The sequence below is a fragment of the Drosophila gunungcola genome, chromosome 3R, assembly GCF_025200985.1.
Source record: "Drosophila gunungcola strain Sukarami chromosome 3R, Dgunungcola_SK_2, whole genome shotgun sequence".
Taxonomy (NCBI): Eukaryota; Metazoa; Arthropoda; class Insecta; order Diptera; family Drosophilidae; genus Drosophila; species Drosophila gunungcola.
The window spans coordinates 13,325,053-13,350,639 of record NC_069139.1 but is presented as its reverse complement, the minus strand read 5'-3'; the positions used below and the strand labels follow the sequence as shown (position 1 = coordinate 13,350,639).

Genomic DNA, 25,587 nt, shown 5'->3' with positions numbered 1-25,587 from the left:
TTAACTTAGGTACGGATATCATAGTCACTATGGTCGTAGCTTTTGGCGTTATCATGCCAGCATCACTCACCTGGTTGGATGGCATTTCCGATGATGGCGCGCGCGTTTTTCAACTTACGCTCGCGATCCTGCAGCGTCGCCGGCTCACTGACTCCGATGGTCTCGGTTTGGGCGCACAACTGGTCCACCTCCTTGCTGGACTCGTTCTGGGCCTGCAGCAGCAGGGCTATGGAGTTCTCCATGGAGCGCCGGGCCTCGTCCAGCGAAACGGAGGCCACCGAGTTCTTGGAATCGCTGGCCTCCAGGGATGGCGCCACCACTGGCGGTGTTGGCGGTGGTGTGCCCAGGGCCTCGGCTTCCTGGGCGGCAGCCGCTGCTGCAGCCACCTGCTCCTGAGCCCTCAGCTCACCGGGCGTGGGTCCATCGGCCGCCGGCGGATTGGTGGCCTTCTTCTCGAACTCCTTCTTGAAACTGCCCACACTGACGCCAGGTATGCTCAGCTTCTTGGGCTTTTCGGGAGCTGTTGCGGCCACTTGCGGCGGGGGCTGGAACTTCTCGGCCGTTTCCAGGATGCGCGACTTCCGACGCTCCGCATTGAACTTGTTCAGGGTGGACTCGTCCTGCAGGCTGCACTTGCGAACGAAGGGAGGCGGCACCACTGCGCCCACAGGCGCCGCCGCCTTGGAGGCGCTCTCATTGATGGCGTTCACCAGATCGGCGGTCTTGTGCTTGTTTACAAACTTCTTGATCACCTTGGTGGCATCCTTCTCCTCGGGCGTCTCCACCACAGCGTCCAGCTTGCCCCGGGTGGCCTGTCGGGCCACGGTTGTGGGTGCGGGTGTGGGTGCAGGTGCAGTTATAGGTAGCGGAGCTGTAGCGGAGCCATCGCCCATTAGCTGTTCGCAGAGATCGCCCACCAATTGCATGTCTTTCTGGGAGTAACTGGGGGATGGGCCTTCCTCTGGTATATGGGCAATCGTGTCCGCCTCCATGAGCGTGGGGGGAGCATGGGGGGGTTCGATGATCGTGGGTGGTGCCTCAGTCAGTGGCGCTCCCTCCTTGCTGATCACAAACGAGCTGTTGGCCGGCTTCTCCTTCTTTTTGGCCGTGATCCCGGCTGCATTCTCCGTGGAAACAGTGGCCTGCAGCTTCCTCTTCGTCTGCACCGGACTCTGGGCGGGCGTAATGGTCCTGGTGGGCGAGGGCATCAGGGCTGCTTCTCCTCCAGCTGCAAAACAATCACAAAACAGAAACAGAGAGAGAGAGAGAGAGAGAGAGAGAGAGAGAGAGAGAGAGAAAGGGTGGCGTGGTTTAATGAGTTTGGTTAAATGACTTTAGTTTCAAGTGGTTTAGTGGTTTAGTACATTCGCAAGTGATGGGGCGTGTGGTTGTGTGGTTGGGATTCGGTTCCGGGAGAAGGATCAGTTAGTGGGTAGGTAGGTGGTCAGTATCAGTGGTCGGTCGGTGTCGGTGTGTGTTGGGTAGCCAGTTAGTCTCCGTTTATATACACAATAGGGTGGGTCGACTTGATGGACTATTCTCTGCAGAAGATGGTAATCTATGAATTTAGCTAAGCAATATTGGCTATTAGTTTGTTCAAGATACAACAAATCTTATTTAAATTCTAAATGTCTTAAGAAGGTCAAAATTATAATATAATAAAAAGGTTCTTTAAGGCAAACAGTTATATTAAAGTTTAGAACAACAGAGTATAGCTTAAATATTTAAAGTTTAAGTATTTATAAACGATTTTAAATCATTTTTTGGATCGAAAGCACTTTATAAAATATTGCTTGGAATTTTTCATAGATTACACCAGTATTCCTTACGATTTGTCGGTAGTATTTAATCCGGCCAAATCGACCCATCCTATTACACAAGAATCACTGCAGGGGTTGCTGCTCGGGAACTTCTATCTCACACACTGGGGACCACACAAGCGATTTCAAAAGCGACAAGCAGGAAGATGGACATCGACTCACCGGCCACCATGTCCAGGATGCGACGCTCCGCCTCCGTGTTCGGTGGTCCCATGTCCCGGATGGAGCCCACCGAATGCGAACGGGGCACACGTTCGTTCGCCGCCGCCTTGGCCGCAGCGGCTCCCTCCGCCGAGGGCACCACCAACTGATCCGCCGTAATGGTGGCTGGCGTCAAGGAGAGCAGGACGTCCAGTCGCACTGGGGTCTGGTTGGCCAGATCCTCGGCCAGATCCAGGCAGGACACATTGTCGTTCTCGTTCACCCACCAGTGCGAACAGATCTGCTCGATGCTGGCCCGCTTCCTCGGACACACGGTGAGCATGTCCCGGATGAGCGTGGAGGCCCGCGAAGGCTTCCTCGGCTCGTAGTAGTCGCCCTGGCTGATCTGCTTCACCAGCCGCTTGAAGTTGGACCCGTCGAAGGGCATGGAACCGTAGACCAGCGTGTAGAGCAGCACGCCCAATGACCAGCAGTCCACCTCGGGTCCCTGATACGGCGTTCCCTCCACGATTTCTGGCGAGGCATAGAGGGGGGAGCCGCAGAAGGTGCCCAGCAGGCGCTGGTCGTCAAACACATTCGACAGGCCAAAGTCGGCAATCTGAGAAAGGGACAGAATTGTATTTTAAATATTAGTAGGAAAATGTAATCACAGCCGTTTTGAATGCTTTGAAAATTAAGATTAAGGTTGTTCAAAGTAAAAAAAATGTAATTAGCAAAGCTGATTCATATGTTGTCATAAAAGTAATAAAAAGCTAAAGTTTTATTTACTCATATTTATAAATTAATCTATAATTATAATTATATGTGTTATGTTTATTTACCCATTTACTCAGAATTAAACTTATTTTAAAGTGTCGTAACCATTAAAGGGAATGTTTGTCTTAGCAGGAGAATAATATATTCAAGAACAAAACCTTATTTTAAAGTCATTTTTAAATGCTTTAATCTGTTTTCACATTTTGTGAGCAGTAAGGGATCATGCTTACCTTGGCATTGCCCTTTTCGTCCAGCAGGATGTTCTCCAGCTTGAGATCCCGATGGCAGATCTTGTGCTTGTGACAGTAGTAGACGGCGGTGGCCACCTGGCGGAAGATGCGGCGCGCCTCCTCCTCGGTGAGCACCTTCCGCTCGGACAGGTAGTCGTAGAGCTCGCCGCCAGCGGCGAACTCCATAACCAGCACCATTTTCTCACGGTTCTCGAATACTAAAAATATTTAAAGTCGTTAGTTTAGTGGCCACTAAAATATACAACTATCATATAACGTACCTTCGTAGATGTGGATGATGTTGGGATGATGCACTGAGCTCATGATCTGCACCTCGCGCCGGATGCGCACTAAATCCGCCTCGGCCTCGATTTTGCACTTCTTAATGGTTTTGATGGCCACCTCCTGGCCGGTTTCCTTATTTATACCTAACTGCACCTTGCCATAGGTGCCTTGTCCTAGTTTCTTAATAATATCAAATCTGCAGAGATATAAAAAAATATTGTTTAATAAATTATAAATTATGCCCTACAATTTCTTTGAGTTTCATAAGCTAAAAGTTATAACTAATCAAGTTGAGATAGTAGCTAAAGTAAAAACTACGAAGCCCTGCATAAATTAACCGGATGTTTTTGTAATGAATTTCTTAAACATATACACATATTAAACAATCTGAGACAAAGTATTCTGAGTCTTGTTTAGTCATACTGAGCTAAATAAGGGCAATGATTAAATTCCTAAGTTTGTCATCAATATTAATCAGTGAATTGGTTGCCTTTGTTTGCAGTCGCTAAAATAGCTTTAAGCTTTATTTCAAAATTTGCATTTAAATGGTAGTTTAATCTATATGAACAATTAAAATGACATTTTTAAATATGAAAATTCATTTTGTTTAACTAAGTTTGAGTTTCAGTTGAAAATGTGTAATAATGAGGGTAATAGTTGAGGGGCCACTCACCTTTGTCGCAGCTTCTTGCGATGATTGTTCATTTTGACGTTGCCCGTGTTGGCAATGCCACTCATGATATTGTCTATTTGATCCTGCGGTATCCCCGAAGGATGCGCCAGACTGTTCCCGGTGGCGTCGAGCCCGCCGGGAGCAGCGACTGTCTGTGCCGCCGACGAGGCGCCCGCTCCTCCTGCCGCTCCATTGGGCGCCGCTCCATCGGGTTTGCTTATCACCATGTCTGTAAATGTGGATGTGGATTTGGATGGGGATGCGGAGGTGGAGGTGGAGGTGGACGGGGATGTTGATGCGGATCCGGCTGTGACTGCGACTGCGACTGCAACTGCTACTGTTTTCGAGGCTGGATCTGATGTCGGGGCTGCTCCACTAACAGCCGATGCAAATTACTGCAAGAGACGGAGACAGGATGGGGAATTCGTTAGCAAACGGAGCCAAACACTCGGGCAGCACTCATCCATCAAACGTTCAATCAAATGGGCAATCAATTAATTATCCACGATGCGAGTGAGTGGGCGAAGCGAAACGAAGGCAATCGCTCTGGGGCCTGTCGTTTGGGAGAATCTGGCAAAAAGTTGCTGGTAGCTGTGGCTGCGCTTATCCCTTGGTTTGAATTGCGAAAAGGAAGAGGGCAACCGAAAATCTGTTCTCGACCCAGTTTTTAACTATGCCCAAGTTAGGATGCGTGATTTTAAGACCCAGTTGCTCTAAACCATTTTGGGGCATGAGGAAGTGTTCTTTTGGGACACACATATTTACCGCGCAATGTCATACAGACCTTATTTGTATAAAAATGTTATTTTTAGCAATATTGTATCAAAATATGTTGACATTTTTCAGGGCTTGCTTTTGATGAGGTGCCAGAAACTGTCAGAAGCGACACAAATGTCTTCTCCCGGCACAGGAAGTTTTTTTGCAGATGGTTTTGTGCTTTAATTTTTGACTTACAGTATATATCGGTTCTACGGAGAGTCGTTATTCTTGAACACCATTAAAAATTTTGTTTTTTTTTGTTTTTTTATTCTATTGTTATTCAAAAACACATGTTTTAGTTTATAGGTACCAATGATTTAGCTGACCCTTAAAATACTTTTAGTTATGTTTTCAGTTGCTGATTTTTTTTATTTATGGCTAATAATAATAATTACTTCACCAAATTTAATGTGTTACTTGCTGATCACCAAAAATACTGATTAATATGAATTCTAAGAATTTGTGGGCAACATATCCGGACTTTTATTACCATCAGAGCAAGCCAAGTCGGTTGGCTCACAACTGGCTGACTCTGCTTAAAGGTCCGCCAAGTGTCTGGCTTAAAGTGGTCACTTTGAAAAGCCACCTTCCCGCCAACCCAACGCCTATTGTGCTGTCTGAATGTGGATTGCGATGCTGTTAGAGAACTAATCTATCAGCATTGTGGAGCAGCAGAAGCACTGCAACTATGAGGACTTGCCTGCTCTTAAGCTGCAGCGTTTTGTCTCTGACAGTTATGACCGGCAAGCGAAGAATAAGGGAAAGACCCAGTAAATATAGTCGGAGGAGGAAAACAGGGGGGAAACGGGGCACCCAGATACGGATACGTACAAATAGATGCCACTCTAGGGTCGTCTCCCCTTTGGCTGGCAACGTTCCAATTATAAATGTGCACTTGATGGCTAGTAAATTAAAGTGTAACCACAACAAAAAGCCAGGCAGCCGTGGGCCATGTGCGGAGTTGGTACGAGCCACCACCACCGCCACTAGCACCGCCGAGCTCCGACAATAACAATGCTTGCTTGGCTGCAATTGTATCTTTAAGATACGATTACACAGATGCATAACAAATGCGCGAGGCACGCGTGCAGCTCCTCCTCCTCGCAGACATAAATAAGTTAATCTGTACACGCAATTATATTGCCAGCCCCCTCTCACACAGAAAGAAAAATATAAATCGATACATATTTCAAGTTGAAAAGATGCAAAATTAATATAACATATGTGAAATGTAACGTAAAAGTCATAGCCAAATAGAAAACATCTTTCAAAATCTGTTTATAATGTTATTAAAAATTATTTAAACTTGACTTGCAGTACCTAAAGCTATGTATTAATGAAGTAATTACATAATTATGTTATTGATGTCAATAGAACCATTTCTTCTGAGCTCTTAGTTTTAACTATAAGTTAGCTTTGTAAAAACAAATAAAATAAATAATGCATTCTATAGTTGACCAATATTAAATTGGTCTTGTGCTTATTTTTCTCTGTGCACGAAAAGGAAAGAGAGAGGAGCTCTGATTCTTTTTTGGTTTTGTACATCTTGGGCATCTGCTTGGGTGAAGCCAAATCCAAAATCAAAATCAGGGCAACGAACAGTTTTCAAAGTGCGCTGAACTCGCCGCTCGCCGTTTGTCCGATGCCTTCAATTTCGCATCTGCAAGATACAATAACATTGCGAGGCGTCCAGTCTTTGCTATTTATTTATTTTTTTTTCCTATTTTTTGGCACTCAGACAGCACATGTCATTGAGCAGCTAGGGAAACAACTAACTATGCGAATGCGATGAGGATGAGGATGGCACCCGGCAGAGATAAACACGAGCGGAGACGGCCACGCCCCCTCCTCCTCGCCGCCCTTTTCTTGACAGTCAGAAGTTGTTGAAATATCTGCGCCTGCTTTTCCGTCAGTTTGGAATTTCTTGCATCGTTGTCGTTTACGTAAAGGGAAAATATTTTCTTTTTAAATTTTTTTTTTTTTGCTCGCTTTCTTTTTGTTTGCCGCTGCTGTTTTCGACAGGAACAGCAACAATAAATTCCATCCAGATAGGCAATGTAAATATGCAAATGAGAATGTTTTTCTGGGTCAAGTCAAGTGCGACATTTCGGCCAAGTTATTTCAGTGACTTTCTCAAATGTTTGATTTTTTGGGATCCGATAGCATTCCCAGCCAAGCGGAAAATTCCTCCTCATATAATCGAGAATAATGGCATAAATTAATCAGCGGCCATAAACCGATGATAAAAATCGTGTTTCGCAGAGAAATGAATTGAATTCGATGGCATAATTGAATTCCAGCTTCAATGTCATTCGGCGGGAGGAGGTGGGTGGTGGGGAAACAAAGGGCAAACATATCGAATATATGGCACTGCAAAATGACAAATTATTGCTGCTTTAAGAGAATTCCACACAGACTGGCAACATGCCTATTCAAATGCGAGTAAATCAACTACAATGCAATTGTCTGCGAAATTAAATGAATTTCCCTGTTGATAAAACAACATTTTGCTGGTGGGTTTTAATTGAATACATTTAATGCATGTTCTAGGTGAAACGCTGATACTCAAGGGTCGCAGTAATTCCACTTCGTGAAATTGATTGAAAAGGATTAAGTTTAATTTAAATATATGAAAAATTATGAGCAGGTGGGATGAAACAATCACATTAAAACAAACACAATTAATTACAAATTAAAACAATGTCAAGAGCAGAGAAAAATTTAAAATTTTAATGGTAATTAAGATTAATATAATTTTTTTGAGATTTTACTGTTTTATTTTAAGGTACTCCATTAAATTTTCCTTAAAATATTTAATTTAGTTTAAATTAATTCCTTTTTGGAATTACAAATTGGTTTATCGAAAGAAAAAAATGAAAACATATATTTTAAATGAAATTTTTTGTTGGCAAAATACAAATGTATTTATAGGCATTTTAAATCCAATGGAATGCCAAGTATTTAACCAAAGTGAAATAATTATAGAATTCATTGTTGTCTGTTAACCTTTTATCAAACCAATTATATTAATTTATTGTATTAGATAAACATATTCAGCGCCAAACCGAATTTTCGTCTATTCAGCTCGGGTAATTAAAAGAAAACAAACGGCAAATACAATGAGAGTACGAATTTATGTTGTCTGAAGAATAATACAAAATATATATACATGGACGTCTTCTTTGGCAATTAAGGCAAATGTCGGGCAATGCGAAGTGTCAATAAGTCAAAAAATACACGTTCAATGTAGGGGAATCAAGAGCAGACAGACCAAATGCCAACCCAAATCAACATCAGCATTAATTGTGTTAAAAATATCGGGCGATTTATTGTTTTTGCTCATCTAAATATTCCTGTGAATCTGACGATAATATTTATGCAATTTATCAAATTGCCAGACAATCACAAAAAGAAAACCCCCCAAATTCACAGCAATAAACAAGATAAGTTGAAGGTCCTCGGGGTTCAGTGGCTCAAATTGCCGCCTAAAAGCAGAAGGCAAGCGGAAAAAATAAATAAAAACGATCAAGCAAATAATTAAAATGTTGGGGAAAAGGAAAAGAAAAATTATACGCACAGCACAACATCTTTTTTTCTTTTTTGTTAATGCCACGAACTAAACAACACAAGCCAAACAAAAGGCAAAACAAAATTTTAAATAAAATAAGCGAGCCAGCGAAAGGAACAAGACATGTCAAGCATTTCCTTTGCTTGCACAAAAGTTGACTAACACACACACACACAGGCGAGCACCCACACCACCGCAAGACCGGGGTACACACAAACAACGTGCATGAGCTGCCGCCATATGCTGAAAAAGAAAAACTTTTCTACATGGCTGGTGGAAACAAGAATTTAACGCTCTGCTCTTTATACCGGCGCCGCCCGAGCTGCAGGCCAAAAGTTTTCATTTACTCTGGCTTTCCATGTGGGGGAAAATGGCCATCGTACCCGTACTGGTAAGCAAAAGCATCTGCGAACGGCCAATGATGAATTCCGCTCAGAGTGTCCCCAAGGAAAAACTAATATTTGCAAATTGGAACCGAGTACTAGAAAATTTGCACGCCAGCACACTGTTAAATTGCACTAGCTTGGGAGAATAAATGGCCTTAAACCAATTTTGGCTAAAAAGTCCAATGATTAGGCTAAACTGTGAAGTATTAGATTAATTAAGGCTCATATAGCATAAGAAAGGTTGTTATAACACTATTAAATATTTAACGAAGAATAATTAGTTTTTAAATCAAAATCCCAAGAAATAAAATCATTTAAAATGACTTTAATTTTTCCTTTTTTCCATTTGCTTTATAATAAATGTTTGCTTTTGCATCTTTTTCAATAAAACCCTACAAATATACAACTTGATTATGCTTTGCTTTGCAGCAATGAAAATGTTTATCGAAGCTTAAAACTTTACTTTGTTTGATATTTATTTTATTTTAGTTTTCAGTATTCGTTTTCTTCTATTGTTTTATTTAGTTTCTAGTATCGTACCGAAAAATTTTATGTAACATTTAGTATTTACTATTCTCTCTTTGTTAAACCTTTGTTGCTTAATATTTTAGTACAAAATTGGTAGCTCGCTTAGTGAGTTTTGTTTGAGTTATGCAAAATGTACATACGACCAAGCTAAATGCAAAATATTTGTGCGTTTTGTTGTCACCACCGTAAACTATCATGGTGTTGTGTAAATTTTGATATTTCAGCTCCGCATTCCCTCACTGAGAACCGCCTCCCCAGTGGCGCTGTTTTGGTTGCGTTGCCTGTGCTTTTCGCCAATGCCATCGTCGTCTTTTGTTTGACACTTGAGTTGTGACATTGTTGCCATGGCCAGGTTCGTTGTTTGTCTGTCAGTGTCTCCTTCTTCGTCTCCGTCCGGCTGTCCACTTTCACGGATATTGCATTTGACAAACTGTAGTGAAATAAATGCCCTGCCTAATTGCCATTTGGGAAGGTGGCGCACGGGAGCGATGTTCGAGTTTGTTTACTGTTTGGCTGACAGGCAGCGAAGAGCTTAATTACAAGCTACCGATTTGGCCCTAACAGGTTGATTGGATATTAATGAGGTTATAAATCTTCGGGCCAGAATGCCTGTCCATTCTACTATCTTCTAGCAAGGAAAACAGGCAGATCCTTAGACAATAACCATTATGTGTAAGCTGCTTTGTTTGGCTTGCAAATTTAATGCATTATTGCACAAATGACGTGGCAAAATAGATGCATTAAGCATATTTCCATACTATTTCCTTTATACATAACGGGCTGTATGTATTAAATTCAATTAGATGTAGCATAATAGTACACCTAAGTCAAGTTAAGGCCAACCGGCGTATACGTAACGCTTTTCTGGAAGTGAAGGGTTGGCTGCTCCTTTGTGAAATTTTACGTGCCACCCACACACACGCTCTTGCCAAGCGGAAAAATGGAAAAGCAAGTGAGTTTTGGCAAAAACGGGCAGAAAAAAAAATGTGATATATGGTGAATTAATTACACCAAGCATGCAATGTAATTTAATTTCGCTAATTTGCTAGATCCAATTTGTGTATCAGGCGGAAATTTATAATATTTTGTCGGTTTTTCTATTGCGGCTCTAATGCAGCGGCGAGAGCTAAAATTCCTTGAGAGCATCGACAGACGAAGACGTCGCTGTATTTAAAGTCTCGTATCTCCGCGTAAACGAGAAAACAAAATTAAAAGATATTTTTAAAAATAACTTTTAGCTAACACGCAAGAGGAATTTTTATTTGAGCAAAAGACCAGAAAAGCAGCACCAACAGCGCAGCAGTTGAAACAAAAAGTAAAAGCAGCCAAGAGAGACAGCAAATAGAAAACATACCCCAAAACTAAATAGCATAGATGGGATGATGATGATGTGATGGGAACGAGGAAGTGGTGCCGTCGAGACCAAAACCACAACCGAATCCGAATCTGAATCCGAATCTGAATTCGAAATACGTATCTGAAAAAAACGCAACTTTTTCCTCTACTTAAGACTCTTGTTGCTGGGATTTGGTGTGTTCTTCGTTTTTCGTATTTGGTTTTTTTTCGGGATAATGCTATAATAGATACACACCGAGATATTTGCAATCTCTTCCTTTTTGCTCACTTTTATGGCCGTTTTTCTTATTGCAATTTTTCATGACCAGCTCACACAATCACACACAAAATTTCACATTTTACTTTCGTCAAATCGAAAAATGGTTTTCCCTCTTCTACCATATGTAGTATAATTTTCGAGTATATATTTATACCGTGGGCTATCTGTGCACATATAGATATCTATAGGTATTTTGGGTATATGTGTGTATATATATTTTTGGTATATATACAATATAATTCGCGCACTGGCCTTTAGACGCCTTGCTCGCGTTGCTCTATGCGCTCGACTGAAAAGTTTTCCTCGAATTTTCCCGAGGAAAATATAGAAATCCGCTGAATATCGTCGCCTGCCGGTGCTCTTCGGGGCCCATTGTTATCCTAAAAATAAATGCACTATTCTCTCCCCAAAAACGATCTCTCTTTCGTGACTTATATCTATATCTCACACTCTGTCCCTCATTTCTCTCACGTGCGTCGCGTCGGCTCCTCCGATTTTAGAGCGGGCGCGTGCCATTATGGAGCGGCATTATGTGTGAACCGATCGCAATCACGATCACTGCATACAGATATTGGGGTGTCTATAAGACGTTGTTTATACGCATGTGCTGGTGCGGCCGCATATATGTACATATATTGTACATACTGGTATATCCCATGTTAACAGCTGCTCGAGGGCGGGGGCATTGGCAAGTCAGCCATTGATTTATTTAGATATAATTTCCTCATTTCTTTATCTTTGCGTATACAAATTATATGGTTTGCACATGTGCAAAGGTCAGCGAGTGGGTCCAAATTGCATTTCTGGAACTATTTCTTTGGAAAGCAAAGGCGTCTTTTGTTTGCGTAACATTTGGAAATCTGTTTTCAGGGATTTGATGTCTTACCATTAACTTTGGATTGTGAAAATATATCTTCTTCCTAATTACCGCATAGTTATATTTACTGTATATTCCAGATATGTGGATTTATAAATGATTTTAAGACGTTTTTTTAGAGGTCTTTCTTAGCTACATATCTCTTGTTTTTCGAATGAACGTTAATTTTTTTATAAAGTAAAAAAATGTTAAACAGTTTTGAGGTTTAGGTTTTTTAGGTTTGTAGACAATAGATAATAAATATAATTTTCCCTTATCCATTATTACTGATTCTTGAATAAGCTTTTATAGATTTCAATGTACTGAACATTGTAAAATTCAACAAATGAATGCCAACTTCCTCTGGACTCCGCACATCTCACTTCACAGAAAACCTCAATGTTTATCCAGGTAATTTTATGTGCATGCCCCAGACACACTTTGGCCAGAGTGTAACATTCTTTTGGCCCTAATACGGAACGAGAAGAGATGGAAACGGATGGATGGGAAGACCTGCTGAGTCCCGTTTATCCATCAAGCAGAAGTTGCTTGGCATTACTCAACGCTCAGTTGGGTGGCCAACAACATTAATCAACAGAGTCGAAAGCATGTAAGCACGCACACACAGACCAGTAGCGTTGTGGAGTTGTGGAGAACTATGTATGTCTGTGCCCATAAAGGTCTATACAACCCTCCCCTGCCACTGACTCTAATACGGCGATGGTAACTGGATTTGGGACTAGGAATGACTATAAGTAGTACAGTTTGGCCTACACTATGGATAAAATTGTTTAAAGTCTTGTTCATCAAGAAAACAACTAAACTTTGTAATTAAGATCAATTTAATTTTTAAAAATTTTAAGATTTTAAATCTTGGTAATCCTGCTATGGTTGAAGGTAGGCATTTAAAAAATTAGAAGAAAATTATAATAGTACAGTAAGTAGTTTTAAGTGCATATCTAGTTTTCATTTGTAATGCCAGGGCATGCAAAATATTTCAAAGCTTATCAGCGTTGGGCAAACAAGCGGCCAGAAATGTTTCAGACACGATACCAACGATGATGGCGATGATGTTGATGATAACGATGATGATGATGATAGTGTCGGGCCAACAGCAAAACTGCATTATATAACCTTTTAAATGCCTGTTCAAACATTAAATATTGCATTATGCCAAGTTTATCACCTTTTAGTCGAAGGCAGGGCAAATATTTGCCCGGCTCAAAGTGGGCGACCGTTCCCTTGTTTCCGTTGAGGAAGCGACCGAGAAATGGAGCACGCTGCCGATCCGAGTCGGGTAATGTAATTGCAAGGCTACGGACGGACTGGGAGCACATGGTTCACCCGGAGGCAGCCAGGCAGACAAATGGACACCCGACAGGCAGTAAGTCAAACCTTAATAGCATAAAGTGAGCTTATATAATTTCCGCACGCCATTTTTACTCGCACTAGAATGACACTGGGGCAAAATGAAGTGAAAAATGGGTTGTCAAAATAAAGGAATTAAAGTTCTATGCCAAATGTTTAGAAATATATCGTTAAATGTGTTTTAAAAGGCGTCTTAAGGTATTTTACAGCTGAAAAATAATGCTTTAATTGGTTTGTTTTCACTTTTCGTTGCATTTCAAGTGTCAAGTTCTTTCAAAATAAAAATTAAATGTTTATCTTTATTATAGAAAATAGTTTCTATATCTTAAAGCTTTCAGGACATCAGAAGTCCCTATTTTTGAAAGTGTTGGTAAACATTTAATGTGTGCGTCGGGTGGGCTTAGTTGTGTGCGTGTGCCATCAAATGATCGACCTAGTTAAGACCTCGCCCTGTCTCGTTTTCGCCTCATGTCTGCACTTGGCGCATGCAACAGCAAAAAGTCACTGAAAAATAAAGAAAAGTGAGAGAAAAAGGAAAGTGCCAAACTTGCATGCCAAAAACGTCGCCAGCGACAACAACAACATCCGAAACAAAAACACGTGAAATCAGAGTGTGGGAGGAGTCGGAAAAGCGGGAAGGGGAGAAGGGGAGAAGGGGAGACGTTGGCCCATGTGCGTGCCTGCTTTTCGGGATGCCTTATAAATAAACGCGACATTGCTGGAATTTTGTATGTGTGCCAACTTCAACCGGAAATGCCATTTTCGCTGACTGCTCAACTTTTTTGTTGGTTCAATAACGCACGGGGGAGTGGAACCGGGACTTTCTATACGTATACGTATACGTAATATTTACGTATGGCATATAAGCGTGCGTTGGGGGGATTGATGGTGCTCGTGTTTCGCCAACTTTCGCTTGAATCGACAGCGCATACTTAAAATAGTTTACCATAAAAGTGCGCGGCGATGATTAAAAGGCAACTTGTATAAATTTGAAAAGTTTTCCTCCTAAATCCCCTCATTCACACCTATTTACCTGAGTGGATTGTGCTAACAGGGCTTTGCTCTTTTTTTTCTGGTTACACTTTGGAATAATGAGGCTTAGAATGCCTTAATTTTGTTGCTTAAGTTTTTTAATTTGTCATACTTATTGAAGTACCACAAATGTTGCTCTAAATTAATCTTTTTTTGACACTAGTCCAACATAAAAAGGTTTGAATCAAATACCCTTTTTAAAAGTTCTTTTGACTGAAAAGTGCATAACCTTTTGCAGCCAAAGTAAATTTCTTTTTCATGTTTTTTCAGAACATTCCATTTCATGTCACACCTGCATTCATTTTATTGCAAGCGGCAAATTTTGTTTCACCTGAATGGGAAATGGGTGGGCAGTCGGCTAAAGGACGCAATAGCTACAAAATGTCCTTTTCAGTCAGCAAGTTTGTGTGTGTGTGTTTTAGCCAACTAGTGTGCTAGACTGTCTTGCGGGCCATTTACGCTGTGCGTAATTGACTTTGCATGACGTTGAGATAAGCTTTAGTTATGTTGGCTAATTGTCAGGGAGACAGAGTGAGATAATTGCATTTCTTTTGGTAAATTACAATGACGACATCAAGAGTAAATACCCGGAAAGTGAGCGAGAAGTGGGCTTTGGCAAATGCAGTTCGTGCCCCGAGCTGGATAATTATTTTGTGATTTGCTCACTTAATTACACAAGTAAGCCACTCTGCCAAGAGCAACAACATCAGCAACGAACATCAGCAACATAAGCAGCGGCAACAACATCTCGGTTTTCACTCATTTACTTAATTGAGTTGTCGTTGGCATTGTCGGTGTTGTGCTGCTCCATTTTGTTGCGTTTGGGCTTGTTTCTTTTGTGGCCAAGTTGGCGGACCAGGCCAAAGCGGCCGACGCCGGTCCACAGTTAAGGTGGGCGTGGTCGGGGCCGGGGCGTTGCGGTTGACTGCTGTTATTGTTGCTGTTGCTTGTGGCATAATTTACGGTTGTAATTGTCGCACATTGTGGCTTTGCCATGGCTTTTGCTTTTGTTTTCATGCCTCTTTCTCTTCCTCGACTTTTTGTTCGAGTCTCCACTGTACGGGTGACACATGCTGAGAGTCACGCGCTTCACTTGATGCAAATTGCTTGCGGCAACCACTTAATCAGCAACATTTTGCACTCCTTTCGGCCAAAACAAGAGAGCCGAGCCCAGAACAATTCCAAACCCACGGCAGTGAACATGGCGTATACGTTATGTTCGCAGGAGTGCTTTCACAGGTCTGTTGTTTTAGTTGCCTACTTGTATTTGGCACAGATTTGGCAAAGGGCAGGTACTTTGGGCCTAATTGCAATCGATAAGAAGAGTCATTAGGTCGTAACAGTGAAATATGAACTTGATTTCATTTGAATAAGTAGGTATTTTGCATGGGATATGTATATGTATTTAAGGCTTAAGGCTTTTTGTTAAGGCATTAATTGCTTTAACTCAATTAGATTTTAAGAAAATATATGTATATATTTACCAGCGGGAAAATAGAACTTAACTCATCGGATTAAAAGCAAAACACAGGTAATTTTTATTTAACCCACGGAAAATAACAAGTTTAAGGAATGTCATTGTTGTCAGCAGAAAATGTAGGACTTTTAAGCAGATAAACTAAATTTACAATTTACATGTATACCGTTTGAAAGTGTTTGCAATAAAAAATATACAATTAATTCCCAAATAACAATACCGTAAATTGAAACGGATTATACAAAATGTACACTTCGTCTCTTCTCACGATCCAATTTATGTCCATGGAATCCATTTATTTTCGCCAAAATAAACCGCTTTACAGCTGCGAAACGCACTGTGCATATAGATTTTTTTACAATTTCCGGCTGTTGGCCAACTTTGGGCTTTTGTAGGGCGTTCACATATTTATGCGTTTTATTCGTGCAATTTTTTTGCTTTGCAATAATTTAAGTTAGTGTAAAAAGCATTTGATTTAGAGACAACCGTGGTGCAATAAAACGCTCGCAGACAGCACAAAATATTTTGTAATAAAAATGTGTTTATTTCGGCCAGCTACAAAAAGACAACAAACAATGGCCGAAACATAAAATTGTTTCCTAGACTCGGGCGCCGAATGTTCGAACAAAAAGTGCGACAAACATTAATAAAAAGTTTGTTTCTCCCAAAAAAGCAAACGAAAATGATTTTACTTTTTCAGCTGCTTCCTATAAAGTTTTATAGAGTCATGGAGCGAAATATTGGTTTACTTTTTACGATGCAATAAATACGAATATTTTACTTATTCTTCGAACCATGGTGAAAGGGAGCGGAAGAACACCGGTTAATTGAAAAAGTTTTTAAGCTAGGAATTGATTTTCCATGCACCATTGATAAATTGCCTCATTAATTCTGAGCTGCCAGCAAGTGCATTTCCCCAAAATGCTTTTAGCCAATTAGCTGAGCATTTTGCCTGTGTACTGCACTTCTTGAGCAGACTGTTTGACAAATGTTGTTGGCTGCGTTTGTTCATTAATTTCGACATTTAAATGAATGTGCACAAAAATGACAAACTGTCGGAGTGCTTATCTCGAGGCAAGCGACCCGAAAACAGCCCACCGCCCACTTTCCTTCGGCGCGTCAGTCGAAGGTCGCCGGCATTCCTCTTCACTTGTCGCAGCCGTTCGAAACGCTGGCACACTTTTTTAATTGTTGCCTTTTTTTTTTTAATTCACTGACCGCTGTCCACTTTCGACGCATTGAGGCTGGGCCAGTCCCATAAAAAATGAGCAGCCGAAACAAACTGAAAAATTAATTTAATGGCTTATTTTTGTTGTTGCAGGCCTGCGTTGTGCTGCTTAAAGCACTTTTACCCATTAAATTGAAGCCCAGACTGCATGACTCAAGAGGGGGCGGCGAAGGGCCCGCGCCGGGGCACTTGCCACCAAGACGCATGTAATTAAAATGCATTTTCAACTTTTGTTTTGTTCTTTGCTTCTCAGCATCGCTCCTCGCCGTTGAAGAGTTCCTTTTCTGGGAGGGATTCGTGGAAGGTGGCATTGGAGAGGGTGTATTTTAGCAACTGTTCTGGTTATTTTTCTTATTTTTGTGTTGACGACAGAAGTGCCTCTTAAAGGAAAAAAATATAAATTTATACACATATATAACAAGTACATACAAATATTCCGTGAAGTACTAAAGCTTTACCGATTAAGAGCAATTTGTTTAAGCCTTTAAAGCTATTTAAACTTCACAAACTTCTAATACTAGGTATACATATTTTTCTAAAAAATATTAACGGTGTTTGCAAATAAAAAAAATCAAACATGAAAAACCATAAAATATAAAAATAAAACCGATTGAAAATATTTTTCTTTCCAAGCAAAAGTTCACATCATTCCGTGATAATTTATAAAATAAAAATTTTAAATCCATTTTTCCTTTGTAAAAGTATCTAAAAGACAAAATCTGCCCCCTTCAATTTTATATACTCTTCTCTGTAAAATTTCTGTTCGCTTCAAGTGTACATAATTTGCAATTCACCCAAACAAATAAACAATAATTAAATGCATACACACACAAAAACAAAATAAAATAAAAACACACAAGTGGGAGAGCAGCTGCAGCGGGGAATAGCACTCAAAAATTTGCAAATAAATTAGACAAGCGAGTGGCAGTGAAATTTCCAACGCAAAACGATGCATGGCAATGCGTGTGGGCGTAGCCCAAAACCCTTTCCCCTTTACAACAACACCACGTCGACAAGAACAAAAACCAAACCTAGCCAACAAACTGTCGGTTGTTCATTTTCATTTCGACAGTTTTCTGTATTTAGTTATCCCATGAATTCCGAAAAAAAAACTGTGCTGCATTTGCTTGAGTTGCAATAACAGATGCAGAAAGCAATTTGTAGAATAATATTTATGGGTTTTTTCGTTTACGTTTTTATTATCTAGGGTAATTTAACTTTTTCGGCTTAGAGACAGATTTTAAGGAGTTCTGCGATGTGCGTATGAGTTACCATTTTAGAAGCTTATGCAGTTGCAAACTGTGCAGAGTCAATCACATGACGAGGTGGCCGAGAGGTTAAGGCGTTGGACTGCTAATCCAATGTGCTCTGCACGCGTGGGTTCGAATCCCATCCTCGTCGGTTTTCGTTTTTTGTGTATTTATTAATTTTTCACTTTCATATTTTGCAAACTACGTAGGCCTGAAATTAACCCATTCGCAAACGTGCTTTTATTTGTTTACTGAATTAATGATTCATTACTTCGTTGCATGGCGCTGATTTTATAAATAAATTGCATTTTTTTGATCTGTGGCCACAGTTTGGGAATTAGAGCTGCCATCATTCGCTATATAAATCGGCGCTCAATTTATGTGAAACGCTTTTTAAGTAATCTGGCACACGGAAAATATAATTGAAGAGGTTCGCAGTGTAACTTTGGGGCTTATCTAATAAATTCAATTCAGTAGAATCAAAGGCTAATACTATTGATAAAATGTTTAATCCATAGTAAATCAATCAGAATGGTTATTTAATAAAAATGTGATATTATATGCAGTTGCAGCCATTGCTGTATATGTAGAAATTTTAAAGGAAGCATTCCCCAAATTCCCAATGGCCCTTTTTGAAATAGCTGTGGTTTTTTTCCCCCTTATTGGGATAAGTTATTAATGCACTTAACGCTGCCTTTTTGCATAAATTTAATGTTCGACGCATTATTAATTGACTCAGGACGGAAAATGAGTAAGGCAAACAGCTGTGGCCGTTGGGCTAGTAAATTATGATTTAAATCACCCACATGCCTACGTTATCCCGCCGGCAAGTGCACATTTGTGTGTATGTACATGCAATTAATGTTGATGGTGTGCGGTTAGGAGAGGTTTAACGCAGCTCGGCCACAACCTTAATGCAGCTGAGAGGGTTTTTTCGCGTGTAAGTTAATTTTCATGGCAGACTGTGCAATATGATTCCGCTACAGACGGTTTTCAATGTATAGATTTTTAAGAAAAGGGTGCTCTCAAAGTTTGAATATGCTCTCGGTCTAGTTTACTTTTATAAAATTTCTCCGCGATGAACATAAATACATGGTGTACATAAATACATACATGTATGAATAAATAAGTACTTTTTCAAACCAGTTTTATAGAAAAAAGTAATTGGAAACATTTTTACTTGGTTACAAACTCAAATGCAAATCTTCGATCGAATGATTACATAAAAATTATTATAAAAATATTAAAAAAAAAATTTTTCTGAGTAAAATAAATATAGTTCAATCTAATATAATATAATATTCATTATTTTTCTACGTGAATGTGGAACATTCCAATCTATAAACTCATTTCTTAGTAATTTGATTGTTGACAAAATATTTTATTATCACAAGCCATGACTCATGACAACTGGTAATAAAAATGCACATTTGCATATTAAGGTACACTTTACTTATATCTTTCTAGAACTCCGTGCTATAAAGAGTTTATTCTGATTTTCAGGAAAGATTATTTTATGGAATTTAATGAATGTCAAACTGTATTCTCGCAAGACACACAAACAAATCGATTGTTTAGCCAACTATCGTGGGATCATAGGAATATGCTGCCAATTTTGAAATCTTTCAATCTATCAATTTAGAATGACAAAGCGGGTAAATATTGCACGCCAAATCCTTTCTTTACCCCACACGCCCTCAATCCATGGAGCTCTTCAACCATTTTGGCCATCAAAATCCATCTATAGATGGCCTGGATTTCGGGAAAAACAAAAAGGACGGCTTTGAACAATAGGTCCTCCCCCATCAGAACCCTACCTCTGCCTCTATGCGTTCCGCATTTTCTGCTCGTTTTGGCAAAACCAAAGCCAGTTAAGTTGTCCCAAAACAAATGGCTTAATATTTCACATTGAAATATGTTAATTATCGAAAAGTTTCTGCTGAAGCAGCCCAATTTGGATCAATCTCGGAAACAATCTTGTTCCCTCTTTCCATCTGCGAAATCAAAGCAACGAGACATTCTCATAAAACTATTTTAGCAGCCGTAATAATAGGAACAACAAAGAGAAAAGACAACAAAACAGCTAAATGTACGACATTTAGCTTACAAGAAGCAGGCAAAGGCTAAAATAACAATTGATGAGGCTTACCCCCGCTACAATGAAGTGTGTATGGATCCACTGAGAGAAAGCAAATTAATTACTATAATTTAAAGAATTTAATGCATATTACGCAAACCGAATTTAAAAAAAAAAGTCATATAGTTTTTTTTCCCAGTGTTCTGGGCATTGCAAACGAAAGAGTGGAGACCACAGAAACAACAAGCAATTTTCATATTTTTGGCGCAACGAAAACGCAGGAAACGGGAAGCAGAGTGCAGAGATAGAGACAGAAACAGAGGCGGAGAAAGAGACAGCGATGGAAAACAAAGGACCAGAAGCCATTGCCCATGGCGGAAGAAAGTGGCAGAATGGCTAGAAACTGGTAGTTGGGATTCAGGCAAATGGAAATGGAAAAAGCGAACTCTTGTCGCCCGACATCATTATTCGAACATTTTTGTATACCCTTGTTGCTCTGGAGGCTTCTCGTTTGCATCAATGCACTCTGGTTTTATATACCTTTTGTTTGCTTATTTGATTAACTGAACTAATTATACTTAATAAAAAACATTATATATATTTGCACTTTTTATAATGTTTGCTAAAATACTCATCTCCTAAGAAATACAAATTTATGATATCTCAACCATTTTATAATATCTAGTTACAATACAAACATGTAAACAAGTCGAAAGAGTATTTAAATCTTCTGTCGGGCATAAAATGCTTTTCCATCCTGTTTATTTTTCTTCGTTTTTCCAGTTGTCAAACATTGTGAAGACTTACTCTCACATTATTTTTCCCCTTTTATGTTTAAAAAAAACAAAAAAAGGCGCTACAGAAGACAGCAGCCAAGAGCAGCTGCGAGCTTTATGTCGTCCCATTGACGTTATAATCAAAAATCATATGACGTTTTTCGTTGGCATACCATATAACCAAAGACAGCCAAAGTTCTTGAGGCAGAAAAGAAGGAGGACAGCACAAAGGCACTGGCGTAGCCAAGTAGACAGCCATCAATGTAGGTCAGTCCGAAAATAAATTTAAGAAACGAATTCAAGTAAATAGAATCGCGTAAACAACGAAAAGTATGGGGGTTAAATGAGGTGATGAACTAAAAGGATACCGAATTCTAATGACAACATTTAACCAACATTGTTAAATGCAAAACGTTAACTGAATATGATAGAACAATGATGATAGCCAAATTAAGTTTAATCGAAATCAATTCAATTTTAAAACATTGTTCCTGAACGTTTTGCCTTATTTACATCGCAATGTTTATCATATTTCACCCAGTAGAAGTTCGCGGATCTATATATTTGCATCAGTGTAAATGAAATAACTCGGTTTCCCTAATTCCATCGACTTACGCCTTAGTTTGGCTTACGTTGTTGTTTTCATGGGGTATGAAAAGCCACTGTCATCGCCGACTGACGCTGCCTGGTCGAAGAAAAGCTCATTGACGTTGTCGCTGTCATCGTCATCGCCTCTGGTTGTTGAGGAGAAATTGCAGGCACTCGTTCACTGGGAAAGTTAGGGCCTCGAGGAAAGGGCCGGAGTAAAAGTTTTATTGCCAGGGCGTGTATACGCCGGTGGGCGTGACTGGCAGTGCAGCAAATGGATTAAGAGGCGCCGCTGCAGGCAAAAGTGGGAGTGGCAGCACAGTCACAAAAAGCTGCAACTAAGACGACAAATGCGTAAGCCTTGAGAATCGCTTCTCCTTTTGGGCGCACTTCTTAGAGGGCATAGCTTACTGGAGGGGCAAATAAAGTGGAAAACAGATCGGAGAGACCAGTTTTATAAACAAGTGTTGATAGCAGACTTCAAGCACGCCCCAAACCAAAGCAAATCAACTGCTGAAAAGCAGCTTGCTTAAATGGGATTACACCGAATTCTGTGGTTTTCCCTTGCCTGCCAGTTGCTTGGTGGCAAAGCTGCATTGAACTCTTTTCAATGATTTGGCGTGCAAAATTCTTGTTATGATTCCCATTTGTTGGGCAGAAAATGTAGTGCAATGTTAATCAAATAAATTGACAAGTTTTTGCACCGCATCGCGACGTATGCGTTATTTTATTAGTTTACGGACAGCAAGTAGGCAACTTTTCGCTCATCAAACAAAGTCGGGCTCTGTCTGGTTTGTTGCATTTCGACTTAATTAATTTTACAAAAGCCGCAGGCAAAGGGAGCTGGTCGGAGGAGGAAGCTCGGAAAACCAACCATGGATCACATAATTAATCAAAGCGCTGTGTTGATAGTTGCGGTGGTGTTGGGTTAGCGTTCACTGCGGTAATTACGCTCCACGGGATTATACATGCAGCATTAATCCGAGAGCTTTCCTGATGTCTGAGCTCACACCCCCTTTGCCAATCCCAAAACTGCCCCTCTTTTTCTGTTCAAGCTTCGCTAATTGATAAGGTTCGTTTTGATTTCAGCTAAACCTTTAAATGAAATCAATTTTATACATGAATTTATGGTTTGAAAATGGTATGAGTTAAGTGAATTTAATAAGAAAGTAATTAATAATAAATTTTATGAATGTTTTCATGGAGTCCTATGATTTTTTATTTATAAAAATCTTATAACAGTTTGGGAAATTACCATAAAATTAAATTAAAGGAAATTCTATATAATAAGACATTTTAAAACACACATTTGTTTAAGTTTTACCTAATTACTTAAACGCCTAACAAATAAATATTTCCACCTTTCGTTTTACATTACCCATTTACACACGCTAACACTTGATGTTTTTGGCCGAAAGTACAACCGCCTCTCAATTTATCACAGACAACATAGCAGCCACGCCCATTAGCAACGCCTCCAGGAAACTCCATCCAGCCAGTTCAAAAAAAACCCCCATTTTCCCCTTGCAGCGCACGCAAGCTTCCGGCTCAAAAGTGACGGCCTGACGAAAAAAAACAAATGCAATTTTGGTGCAGCCGCTACTAAAACCACAACAACAAACACGCCACTGCCATCGGTCATTTGGGCCAGCATTTGCGGGCATTTAATCAGCACTAAACAGGGCCACGCCCACGGGAGAATAGTCCCGGGAAATTGGGTCTGGGTTGAGCTTGTAATGGCGTGCACGCCGCAGGGGCTACAAAAAACATCCTTGACCTTATTAAAACGACTTTTTCGGGGGCTACAGGGTAGTATTGTCATGTGCAGAACTTACGGCCAGGTTGGGAAACTAAACGAGGAGTGAGAGAAGGCGGTGGGAGCTATGTTGAAATGTCATTAACGCCAGCAGCGAGATTTCGCAGGTGAGTTGCCAACAGACGTGTTGCCGCTGAGGCGTGGGCTGGTACAGTACACTGCGCGAAAGCTTTACAAAAATAATTCCTTTTGTTAAATCTTTTCAACAAATGAATTAATTAATTTCGTAACCCCTTGAACATTCAAAAAATATTCTCAATATGTCTTTCATGAATAACGATAAGATGTTTTGGAAAAACCCTAACAAACATTGATAGATTTTGTTCGTTTTTCCTTGCTGTTGGGAAGTTTATTAGTTTTTAAAACATTTTCTCTCTGTTTGGTTGCTGGTCGTCTGTTGCTGCAGCGCCGAACGTGTTGATTTAGTGGCATATTTCGCCTGAAATGAGGCACAGACATCAGAAGGCAGTGGCTGAGGCAACTGAAGCGACAACTACCGTCGCCTAAATGTGCGCCAGTTGGCTGCATTGCCAGCCTTGACCGATTTTCGAGCGCTAAACACAAACACAAAGGTATTAAACATACACAAACAGACGAGAACACACAGGCAAATAAACACACCCGCAGCGATGACGAAAAAGTGGCATAAAAATAAAAGAAAATGGGAAATTGTTGGACAAGATTCGACCTTTTAAGTGCCCTATCGATAGATACCGATGATCTAAGATCAATAAGGATGGGTTATTAAAACTTTTCAAGTAACAAAATACGAAAAATATAAAAAACAGATATCTAGTTTAAAATGTTATAACTCAGCAGTTTTATTTAGTAACAATTTTTTAAATGTTTTTTTAAATGGCTAAAGCTGGTTTATTATTAATTCACCCACATGCCTAACATATTTTGACAGGTAATAGAGGTATTAAAATATTAAGCTGCATGTGCAGCTGCTTTGCACTCTCGCATCGGAATAAAATCGTATACAAAAAATGTGCACATAAAATCGTCTTGGAGGATGTGCAAGTGCAAGGAAAGCCCCTCAAGTCTCACTTTTCTGGGGCGGCACTTCACCGAAAATCTCTCGGAGAATTCTCCATCACATATACAAATTTAATGCACTTACACTCACACTCACACATAGCTATAAAGCGTTTTAACAAATGGCATCAAATTGATTTTGCCACGCTAAGCATTTTAGGATTTTCAGCGACAGAGCTGCCTGCACTTTTCCCCCCATTTTCCTGAAAAACCGCAAGGCTGTGCCAAAAGTCTGCAGCTGCTTGATTGTGTGTGTGAAGAGTGTTTTTGTGTGTTTGTGTGTGCGAGCGAGCTTTGCATATTTGCTACACTGCTCAAAACTTGTGGGAAAGGACGGGGTGGAGGGGCTCGCCAAAGTTTTGGCCTCCTTCGAATGGTTTGCCCTTTTTTTGCATTATTTTATTTATACTTTTTTACGCCGCCCTGGCAACCCACAATATAACCCATATAACCCAATACATACACATGTACATATTAATACAACTATATTGTGAATATATGTAAATACATATATATATATATATATATATATATATATATATATATATATATATATTTATTTATATGTGCAGGTTGGGCTGGCACACATATTCGCATATTTTTTTTGATGAGCCTGCACGGCAAAGTGGCTGCATTTTTACCCAGATTTAAAATGATTGCACATGATGGGATGGGGAGCTCAAAAAACAGGGATGGGAGAGAATGTGACAGCCTTGCCCGGGGATATGGGATATGGTTTTTCCCCAACCAATGTGGCGCTTTTCCGCGCCACCGCCTTTACCTGATCCACTGAAGCAGCCATTACGATGCCACTGCCACCACCCATCATGTGTCGGTTTCCGAAATAGTTCTGAAAAGTTCGTAGTCTCCGCTTTTTTGGTGTTAAGCCCCGAATACGTTGGCTTCTCCGGATGGAATGTAAATAAACAATTTGCGGTCATTGTGACGTGGGAAAAGTATGACATAAATGAACTGGCAGGTTATTTTCTCAATCAGCCTGTAAAAAGTTTACACTTCAGCTTTAATGTGGAATGGCAACGAAAACAAATAGCAGACATGAATATGAATACATTTGATTAATTTTCTGTTAGTGTTGGTTTAAAATGTAAAGAATAAAGGAATATTCTTTAATTTGTGTTGACAAAAGTGAAATAAATAATTTTCTTTAGCTAGTGAAAAATTTTAATCGATTGAAAATATTAAACAAACTCTGGTACTAAAGTTTTCCCTTTCCTACATTCCTTTGTGATGCATTTCTGTCAATATCCCTTTAGTCGGCATCTCATTGCAATTTCATAC

At 40.0% G+C, this 25,587-nt stretch overlaps 1 protein-coding gene and 1 non-coding gene across 15 annotated transcripts in view; one reads left to right on the top strand and one right to left on the bottom strand.

Annotated features, from left to right (window-relative positions):
- The window catches only part of LOC128252190 (serine/threonine-protein kinase par-1), a 48,182-nt gene that overhangs the window by 15,656 nt on the left and 6,939 nt on the right, over positions 1 to 25,587 (bottom strand). For 8 of the 14 annotated variants that reach the window (XM_052979702.1, XM_052979710.1, XM_052979711.1 and 5 more), the window contains exons 2-6: positions 3,927 to 4,321; positions 3,250 to 3,449; positions 2,969 to 3,186; positions 1,983 to 2,580; positions 71 to 1,228 (exon numbers count right to left, since the gene is read on the bottom strand). In XM_052979702.1, coding sequence (XP_052835662.1) covers positions 71 to 1,228; positions 1,983 to 2,580; positions 2,969 to 3,186; positions 3,250 to 3,449; positions 3,927 to 4,153 — 2,401 coding nt within the window. In that variant the 5' untranslated portion in view covers positions 4,154 to 4,321. The other 6 variants (XM_052979704.1, XM_052979703.1, XM_052979707.1 and 3 more) reach the window with 6 other exon arrangements.
- Positions 18,063 to 18,144, top strand: Trnas-gcu (transfer RNA serine (anticodon GCU)). The gene has a single exon. It is a non-coding gene; the product is annotated as a tRNA-Ser (tRNA).